This window comes from Scylla paramamosain, chromosome 20 (genome assembly GCF_035594125.1).
Source record: "Scylla paramamosain isolate STU-SP2022 chromosome 20, ASM3559412v1, whole genome shotgun sequence".
NCBI classification, from domain to species: domain Eukaryota; kingdom Metazoa; phylum Arthropoda; class Malacostraca; order Decapoda; family Portunidae; genus Scylla; species Scylla paramamosain.
The window spans coordinates 5,356,727-5,366,726 of record NC_087170.1 but is presented as its reverse complement, the minus strand read 5'-3'; the positions used below and the strand labels follow the sequence as shown (position 1 = coordinate 5,366,726).

Sequence of the window (10,000 nt, the reverse complement as noted above, 5' to 3'; positions counted from 1 at the left end):
TGTGTGTGTGTGTGTGTGTGTGTGCGGCTTAAGGCGGCATCACACAAGACAAATTCCTCCCAGCATGCTGCCAGGTTTTGCTGCTGGCTATACAAACTGAGCAGAAAATGACGTCATTCAGCTCGCTTTCTGCTGTCGGAAAGAACGGAAAACGGCTGTGGTGCCGGACTTGTTGGGAGAATTTGAAATCAAATGACCGTCGTACTACAAGATGTACTTGTAAAATAATAATATATTGTCGTACTTTGAGTAACACTGTCAACTAAAAAACTTAGGAAAACGAAGTATATGTGCCAGTGTGTACGAGTGATTTGATTGTGTGGTGTGTGAAATTATTTACATCTCTTATTTGAGAACTGCAGCTGGGGTAGATAAACAAATGTGTCGTGATGGAGTCCCACAATGAATTTTGCTGGCTGGAGTGTGAAAACTTGGCACAAATTGATTGAGCTACAGTGGATCCAAACTATTAAACTATTGGTTGTAGGACCTGCTTACGCTGTTTTCACCTCAATCCCAGAGTGACTGGCCATGGCCACGGCCAGCAGGGCGCGGCGTGTGGAAACAAAGCCGCACTACCTATATGAGTTGTCAAGTGGAACGAAAGATTTGCAACGTTGTTCCATCACCAGATCGAAAGCCATTCAAATACAACATGCAGTCGTATATAATAACATAGACTTTTGGAATAATTAAGGCAAAATAAGGTAGCTGAAGAGATGCTGGCGTGGGGTTTGTTGTTGGAATGACGAGGCGTCACCACAATGATCCAGTCCCTACGTGAAGCCAAACTAGCTGCGTTGCAGCGGGCAGCATGCTGGGTGGAATTTGACCTGTGCGACGCTGCCTTTTGCCATGACTGACAAGTTTAATTTGGAGGAAAAAGCGTGGTCAGTCTCGGCATAATTATGAGTGGCACTTTAAATTTGCTGAGGAGGTTGGCTCTAATTTGAATACATAGCTTAACTCTTCATTGTCCACCGTTTTTTTTTTTATTTATTTGCTTATTTTGTCCATTTATCTACTTATTTATTCAAACTTGTGTCTCTTATCAACCCATTCACTGGTTCTTTCATCACACACCACTCTGAAACATTTTTATTCCACTGTTGTCTCTAAATTTTGTACTGGGTAATCATTGAAAGATGTGTCCTTGTAATCCGCTTTTCTAATTTGTAGGTTCTTGTAAAAATATTGTGTTGTGATTTTATTGTTGTGACTTGTTGCTTACCTCAGTTAAAGGGTTTGGTAAGTGGTGTTTTAGTATTTTCTAATCATTGTCTGAAGCGGAAATTATTTGAATATACAGATTTTTGGGGTGATTTCAGAGTGTTTTGATGTCATTACTAAAGTTACACTAATGTTGACTAAAAAAAACGGGAGATATGGGTAGAGAGGTTTAAGCGCGCTTTGACAGTGAATCTTTAGATATACTTCATTAAGGCATCAGTTTGCTTATTCAATATGTATATTAAAGAAATTATTTATCTAACACAGAAAAAAATGTAAATGTTCATTATTTCTACATTTTCCTTGATCTTGTGATTCCTCTAATATTAATAAATAATACCCTAATAATAATGATATCGTTATACATTTCCACATATATGTGGCGCGACGCTTCACCCACCGCCCGCATTCCATTCTCCAGTCCCCTGGGAACTGACGCCAGCCTCCTGGTGAACCCTCACATCCTTTGTCTCCGGACGCCAGCCCTGGCCATGAACTTACCCGGCCGGCAACCATCCACATTCAGTGTCCATCCAGCCTTGCTGGTAGACATGCATGTCCGTGTTCGCCTGGTCTCGGTGGCGGACATGCGACACGCGGGCAGCTTCACATATTTATCTTTTTGTATAGTATTGTTATATCAATATACGGGAGCTGAGCTTTACCACCGTCTTTCTTTGGTCACCTATACTCAGTACTAGTACCAAATATACCTAGCACCATAATTTAACTGGTACATAAAAATGGCGACCGCTGTGGAAGGAGTTGACGTTACAAGTCCTCCTGCTCGTCACCAGCTACTCCAACTACCTTCATCGGGTCCTGGTAACCTGCTAAGCCGTCACCGACGCAAGTTGCTACGCTACTACACGTCTACGGTGCTTTCTTCAATCTGCTTTTAGGGCCTCTTTCAAACCTTTTATGTCGAGCCTGTGTCTGTACGACTTCAAGCCGTCATCCACGCCGTCCCTGCTTCAAGTCTAGATTTTTTAAGTCGTCACCGACGCAACTCGACTGCTTTACTGCTGATCCCGTCGTTCTAAGACTTTGGATCTCATGCCGTCAGTCGTCGCATCTGCAAGTTATGGTGTTTCCTGTCCGTATGGTTTTTCCTGCTCGTGGCCTTCCAGTGCAAAATCTGCCACTCATCCACCACATTTTAAGATTTTATCGCCATCAGTGCAGTGTTATGATTTTAGCAGTGTATTGTTGTTATTTTGCAATTTATTGGCATAGAAACGCCTTGTTCTTTTGTTTTGTGGCCTCTAGTGTTTTTCTTGGCCTGTGATTCGCTGTGCTGAAGTCACAGCTAGTGTGAGTTTTGTGTTTGGCGACTGTGCTCTTTTTTTGACGTCTTTGCTATGTGAGTTCTGTGATTCGCCAGTGCGTATTCACTTTTATGACATTTTTTGTTGTGAGCCTTGCGATTGGCTATAGTGCATACATCACATGTCTTACACAGATAACCGCGTCGTTATTATGTGAATTATTTCTTCAATGTGCCTGTGTCACCCCATATGCTTTGTTCACTGCGTGGACGCAGTGAGAAGAGTGGCTGAGCCCACATTCCATTCTCCGGTCCCATGAGACCTAACGCCAGCCTCTGATCGCCTGCCTATCACCATGTGGGGGTGAGGTTAATCCTCACACCCTTTGTCTCCGGGCGCCAGCCCTGGCCGTGACCTGACCCGGCCAGCAACCACCCGTACTCAGTGTCCGCCCAGCCATGCTGGCGGACATGCGTAGTCCCTGTCCGGCTGGCCTCGGTGGCGAACATGTGACACCCGGACAGCCTCAACTTATTGCCATTTTGTATAGTTTATTTTATTAATATAACGCTGTAGCATTACCACCGTATTTTCTTTGGTCACCTCTACAGAAGAACTAGTAATAGAAGAAGGTTAGCTACATTCTCTAGTGCATATTTAAATCTTTTATTTTTGTACTGCCGCATTTCATAGCATATCTCTTTTTCATCTTTAACTTCTATTTTTCTCATTAACACTTACTTTAATTTAACTGTTGCTACTTCTCTTAGGAATAAATTAAGATTTTACTGTTACAGGGAAAACAGTTTTATTATTCTTTCATAACAATTATTCTGTAGACCTTAATTAGTGTATTTCAAAGTACTGCATTTCCTTCAAATTTCATTTAATTTTCTCATTAACTATTACTCCACTTGTTGCTGCTTCTTTAAGAGATATAACTCATTTTGATTTTCTTGTTAAATGGAATTAATTTTGTACACATTCACTATCGCATGCCATTTTTTCATTAACATTTACATTAATTATTGCTGCTTCTTCAAGTAATATATGCTGATCTTACTGTTACATGTGGAAGTTTTTTTTTTAGCATTAATTTTTTACACAAAAACCATCGCATTTAATGTCATCTCTTCCTTATTTTTTATTTTTGTTATCTCATTAACTTTTACACTAATCGTTAATGTTACACGAAAAAAAATATCAATATTTAACATAAATTTTGTACACATTCACTAACACATTTTAAGAAAACATTTAGCCTTTCTTTTATAACCATTGGGCGTCAGCGAGCAGGTATGAGTTTAGGTATTTTAGTGTTGCTGTGCCGCTGCTCCCGAGGTGGCAAACAACAGTACACTTGAGTACAAAGAGAGAGAGAGAGAGAGAGAGAGAGTGAGAGAGAGAGAGAGAGAGAGAGAGAGAGAGAGAGAGAGAGAGAGAGAGAGAGAGAGAGAGAGAGAGAGTACCACATACACTCACATTATATATGTATACACATTTTTGTATTCATCTTTTTACTTACAGTGTATTTCATTTGTATGTACTTTTTTCTTTATGTAATATTATGCACATTCTGTATATAATTTATAGTGTTTGTATTCTTTTGTTGGAGAGCTGTGCTCCATACTTTTATATAAAGTCTGAGCTTACTCAATAAATTCAATTCAATTCAAATTCAAATTTAAACTCAATTCAATTCAGTTCAATTCAGTTCACACACACACACACACACACACACACACACACACACACACACACACACACACACACACACACACACACACACACACCTATGCATGCTCATACACTATCTATCAACACTAAACACAGAAATTTACAGGAAATTCCTTTCTCGCTTTTACCTTTCCAACATCCTCCCTTTCTGTCTTTTTCCCCTTCTCCTCACTTTAACTCGCGAAAACTTCCTCTCACACACACCATCTTTACTTCGAACTATATAACAAAAGCAGAGGGAGAGAAACAAACAATAAACCCATTCAAGAAGTGTTTTCTTTCCTGCATCTTTTCATCCTCCCTTCTCTCTCTCTCTCTCTCTCTCTCTCTCTCTCTCTCTCTCTCTCTCTCTCTCTCTCTCTCTCTCTCTCTCTCTCTCTTTCTCTCTCTCCCCTTTCCCTTTTTCCTCACCTCTCGAAAACTTTTTCTCTTGCACAATCAAAACTATATGAAAAAGAAAAGAAAAAAACAGAAGGAAACCAGCAAGCAAAAACCTCACACAATAGCACGAGACTAAAGGTAAAACTCTTCATCAGGTAACTGAGTTAAACTGAGCACATCCCGGAACTGAAACTCACCTCAAAAGCTTCGTTGGTGGGGGCGAAGAGCGTGTAGGCAGCGGCTCCTTCCAATTCCCCTGCCAGGCCTGACTCTCTAATGTACTGCGCCCATTTCGTGGCTCCAAGACTCTCAGCAGTCTCCAACAAATTCATGAGCGGCTTGACTGATGAAGAAATAAGAACATAAGAAAATAAGAGATTCTGCAAGAAGCCATCAGGCCTACACATGGACTCAGTCCCTATATGAAACATACTAACCTTCTTCCACCAGTCATCCTCATTCATTAATTTTCTTTTAAAGCTCCCTAATGACGCAGCACTAACAACTTCATTACTGATTCTATTTCATTCCATTCAATCACCACTCTATTTGAGAGCCAATTCCTTCTTGTCTTTTTGATATCGAACCTCTTCAAACTTTAACCCATTATTTCTTGTCCTATTTTAACTTACCCGAGAACAGAAGTAGCACACACATACACATACCCACCCACCCACCTACCCACCCACCAACACACACAAAGGAAATTGCATTGAAATAGAACCCTCATTTTTCTTTCTTTCTTTCCTCCTCTGAGTCCTCTCCCTCCTGATCTCTCATCTTCTTCCTTCCTCCCTCCCTCTCATGCATCCTCAACCATCACAAAGTCACCACACGTAAATACCTTTCTCGTCACTCAGAAATACACCCTTTCCCTTGTCAACTACTCCTCATAGGTAAGAGACACTCGCGATGAGGAAATCTAACCAATCATAACACTCTTTGATTCTCCTTGGCCAATGACAGAGCGTCTTGCATTCTTTCGACCAATAGGAGTGAAGGTATCTTTTAGCGGCTAATTAACCGATCACACTTACCTCTTGTACAGCCGTTCTCGTCTCCATTCCTCTCGAAACCTTCACAACACTCGAATCTGATCCGCCTGTGGGTGAGGGAGAATGTGATCAGGGGGTGAGGGGGGGAAGGGGTGAGGGGAACGAGTCAGATGAGAGGGAAGGGATCAGAGCATGAGCGGAAAAGGGTCAGATGATAAAGAGGTAAGGGGTCAGGGGTTAAAGGAGAAGGTATTAGGAGATGGGGAGAAGTGGTCAGGGAGTGACGGAGAGAAGGGGTCCTGGGGATGAGAGGGAAGTGATCAGGGGTTTAATGGGAAAGTGTCAGGGGATGAGGGAGAGGTATCAAGGGACAGGTATAGTGTAGGTAGTCGAGATCTAGACAATATTTCTCCTGTTAATAATGTAGAAATCTTGTTAATTTGTCACTAAAACCATTAAAACGCCCTTAAAAATCAGTGTCACTTCAACTTTTTATTTTATTTTATTTTATTTATTTATTTTATTTATTTATTTATTCATTTATTTATTTATTTATTTATTTATTTATTTACTTTTTGGAGAGACACCGGCCAAGGCCAACAAAAATCTAATAAAAAAAAAAAAGCCCACTGAGATGCAGTACCCGAATAGGGTCCAAAGCTGTAATCAGAAACTGAGGGTTAAGTGTCTTGAAACCTCCCCCTTCAAGGAGTTCAAGTAAGAAGTTCCGTAGGAAGGTAGGAGTTCCGTAGGAAGGTAGGAGTTCCGTAGGAAGTAGGAAGGTGGAAATACAGAAGCAGACAGGGAGTTCCAAAGTTTACCAAAGAAAGGAATGAATGATTGAGAATATTGGTTAACTCTTGCATTAGAGAAGTGAACAGAATAGGGGTGACAGAAAGAAGAAAGTATTGTGCAGAGAGGCCGCGGGAGGAGAGGAGGCATGCAGTTAGCAAGATCAGAAGAGCAGTTACCATGAAGAAAGCGGTAGAAGATAGCAAGATATGCAACACTGTGTCGATGAGAAAGAGGCTGAAAAACAATTTAGAGAAGAGGAGTTGATAAAACGAGAAAGCTTTTGATTCCACCTTATCTAGAAGAGCGGTATGAGTGGAACTTCCATAGACATGTGAAGCATACTCCATACATGGACGGATAAGGCACCTGTACAGAGTTAGCAGCTGGGGGATGAGAAAAACTGGCGGAGACGTCTCAGAACACCTAACTTCATGGAAGCTGTTTTAGCTAGAGATGAAATGTGAACTTTCCAGTTTAGATTTGAAGTAAAGGACGGACAGAGGATGTTCAGTGTAGAAGAGGGGGACAGGTGAGTGTCATTTGAAGAAGAGGAGATAGTTGTTTGGAAAGTTGTATCGAGTTGGTAGATGGAGGAATTGAGATTTTTGAGGCACTGAACAATATTAAGTTTGCTCTGCCCCAATCAAAAGTTTTTGAGAGATCAGAAGTCAGGCGTTCTGTTGTTTCCCTGCATGAACTGTTTATTTCCTGAAGGACGTCTACGAAAAGACGTGGAAAAGTGCAGGGTGGTATCATCAGCTTAGGAGTGGATAGGACAAAAAGTTTGATTTAGAAGATCATTGACGAATAATAGGACAGAAAATGGATGACAGGATTGAACCCTGAGGAACACCACTATTTATAGATTTATAGAAGAACAGTGACCGTCTACCACAGCAACAATAGAATTGTGACAAAGGAAACTTGAGATGAAGTTACAGAGAGAAGGATAGAAGCCGTAGTAGGATAGTTTGGAAATGAAAGCCCTTGGACTCTATAAAAAGCCTTTGATATGTCTGAGGTAACAACGAACGTTTCACCAAAATTCCTAAAAGAGGATGACCAAGAATCAGTAAGGAAAGCCAGATGATCACCAGTAAAGCGGACTTGATCCCATACTGGCGATCAGATAGAAGGTTGTGAATTGATATATGTTTAAGAATCTTCCTGTTGAGGATAGATTTAAAAACTTTAGATAGGCAGGAAATTAAAGCAATAGGACGGTAGTTTGAGGGATTAGAACGGTGACCCTTTTTAGGAAAAGGCTGAATGTAGGCAAACTTCCAGCAAGAAGGAAAGGTAGATGATGGCAGACAGAGTTGAAAAAGTCTGTGCACGGAGGCATAGTTTCGGAAAACAATAAGAGGGACCCTATCAGGTCCATAAGCCTTCCGAAGGTTTAGGCCAGCGAGGGTATGGAAAACATCACTGCGAAGAATTTTAATAGGTAGCATGAGGTAGTCATAGGGTGGAGGAGAGGGAGATATTAGACTAGAGCCTCTTGAATGTGGTGGAGGGGCGTCGCAGAAGAGTTTCAAAATATTGATTAGTGTGAGGTGTTGTGACTGCGCTAAAAGTGATCATTTAGGATAGAGTGACTTGTTATAAACTGTCTCATCTGCCTTCTTAAGAAATAAAATGAGATAAAATAAATAAATAAAAGCAATACTTATCATTTATCTAACATAGCATCTCCCTGTTAACACCAACCATTAGCCCATTAACATATCAACTCTATAAACACCAAGCTCTCCTCAACACATTAACTATCTCTGACGCAGTATCTCTTTACAATGCCAGCGTCCCCTGCTTTATCGCAATACATCACACCTCTATAAACACCTCAACCTTCTCTCGCCTTAACAAAGAGGTTATCTAAAATACAGGGATTTTTTTTTCTTTCTAACCTTGCCTCGCCTCAACAATGAGGTTATCTGAAACACACTTATTTATTTATTTTTTTTTCTTTCCTCTCTGACGAAGTATTTCCCTGTAAACACAAGTTTCTCCTTCACACGATTCAACTTTACAAAACAACAGGAACAATGTATGAAAAGTGACTTTTCCGCTTACCACCTTCATCATTATTCATCCTAACATTCTCCATGCACTGCTCTAACTTGCTCTTTCTCTGCCATGCTCTCTCTAAACAATCCCAGGTTTCTGCAACACTGTCTATGTAGCACCCCTTGCATTACGTGTCACGTTTATGCCTACTTATTATTATTTTTTCCTCCTTCAGCTGTTGTTTTCCCTTCCCTTATGATACACGACGCCAGAACGCTATCCTATCTTCAGCGAATCTCCTCTTCGTGCATTGCTATTTTATAACTATTAATCTAGTATTCCTTGCATGACGTGTCCTGTCTATGTAAAGCTATTATGTGATGTTCTTCTCTTAAAGTTATAGTCAATAAGTCTTCCTCCTGAACCAGATCGCTATCCTATCTTCAGCAGTTCTCGGTTCGATGCATTGCTATTCTTTAACTGTCTTTCTAGTATCCCTCGTATAACATGTCCTGTTTACGAGTATGTCTATTTTTTCTCTTCCTTCGGTTGCAGAACGGTATCCTATCTCCAGTAGCCGGTCTCCTCTCATTACATTACTTACGTCCGTCTCCCGCAGACTTTCCTGTTCAGCCAATAGCGACATTCCGTCCAGAACTCGAGGCCCGTGTTGGGGACTTCCTCGACCACACACGCGTTGGGTCTGCGGAGACGGAAATCAAGAAGATTAGGGTGTGTGGTGTACAGAGAGGAAGAGAGCGAGCGAGCGAACGAGAGAGAGAGAGAGAGAGAGAGAGAGAGAGAGAGAGAGAGAGAGAGAGAGAGAGAGAGAGAGAGAGAGAGAGAGAGAGAGAGAGAGGAATAACACTATAATAAAAGGCAGGTCACTGTTGACTCATTGAGGATCTCAGATATTCATCAGTGACGTGAGTACGGAAGAGAAATGGGAGAGGGAGGGGGAGAGAAAGGGGAGAGGGAGGGCGATAGGGAGAGGGAGAGGGAGAGAGGAAAGGAGAGAGGGAGAGAGAGGAGGCGAAGGGATTGTGGGCGGTCAAGAGTTGAATGTTCTAACAGAGAGAGAGAGAGAGAGAGAGAGAGAGAGAGAGAGAGAGAGAGAGAGAGAGAGAGAGAGAGAGAGAGAGAGAGAGAGAGAGAGAGAGAGAGAGAGCAGATATATGAAGATTTCTATTAATTCTCATTATAGTTTGAATAGATAATGAAATTAAATATTCTGTCTATCAAAAAATACACGAGGCTGAGATTCGAGTTAAAGGGAGAAAAAAGGAAACAGGATTTTTATTTTTGCTCGTCCTTTGCTGTTTCCGAGAAGAAGAAGAAAAAAAGAAAAAGAAAAAAAGAAGAAAGCGGTGGAGGAAGTAGAAGTGGAAGAAAGAAAAAAGAGAGGAACGAGGAGGGGGAGGAGAAGGAGGAGGAAAAATTGGAAGTGAGAAAAAGAACAGGAACAAGAACCAACAACAGCAACAATAACTACATCAGCAACAACTATGATGGTAATCATACTAATGGTGGTGATAATAATGATAGCTGTAAGAAAAAAATAATCGACACACACACACACACACACAC

At 41.2% G+C, this 10,000-nt stretch overlaps 1 protein-coding gene across 1 annotated transcript in view; it reads right to left on the bottom strand.

The window, feature by feature from the left end:
- Nucleotides 1-10,000, bottom strand: part of LOC135110188 (serine-rich adhesin for platelets-like) — a 98,977-nt gene that overhangs the window by 27,598 nt on the left and 61,379 nt on the right. Inside the window, exons 2-4 of the mRNA XM_064022217.1 lie at nucleotides 9,018-9,116; nucleotides 5,654-5,718; nucleotides 4,814-4,959 (exon numbers count right to left, since the gene is read on the bottom strand). Of these exons, the coding sequence (XP_063878287.1) occupies nucleotides 4,814-4,959; nucleotides 5,654-5,718; nucleotides 9,018-9,116 (310 nt within the window). The remainder of the gene's footprint in view (nucleotides 1-4,813; nucleotides 4,960-5,653; nucleotides 5,719-9,017; nucleotides 9,117-10,000) is intronic.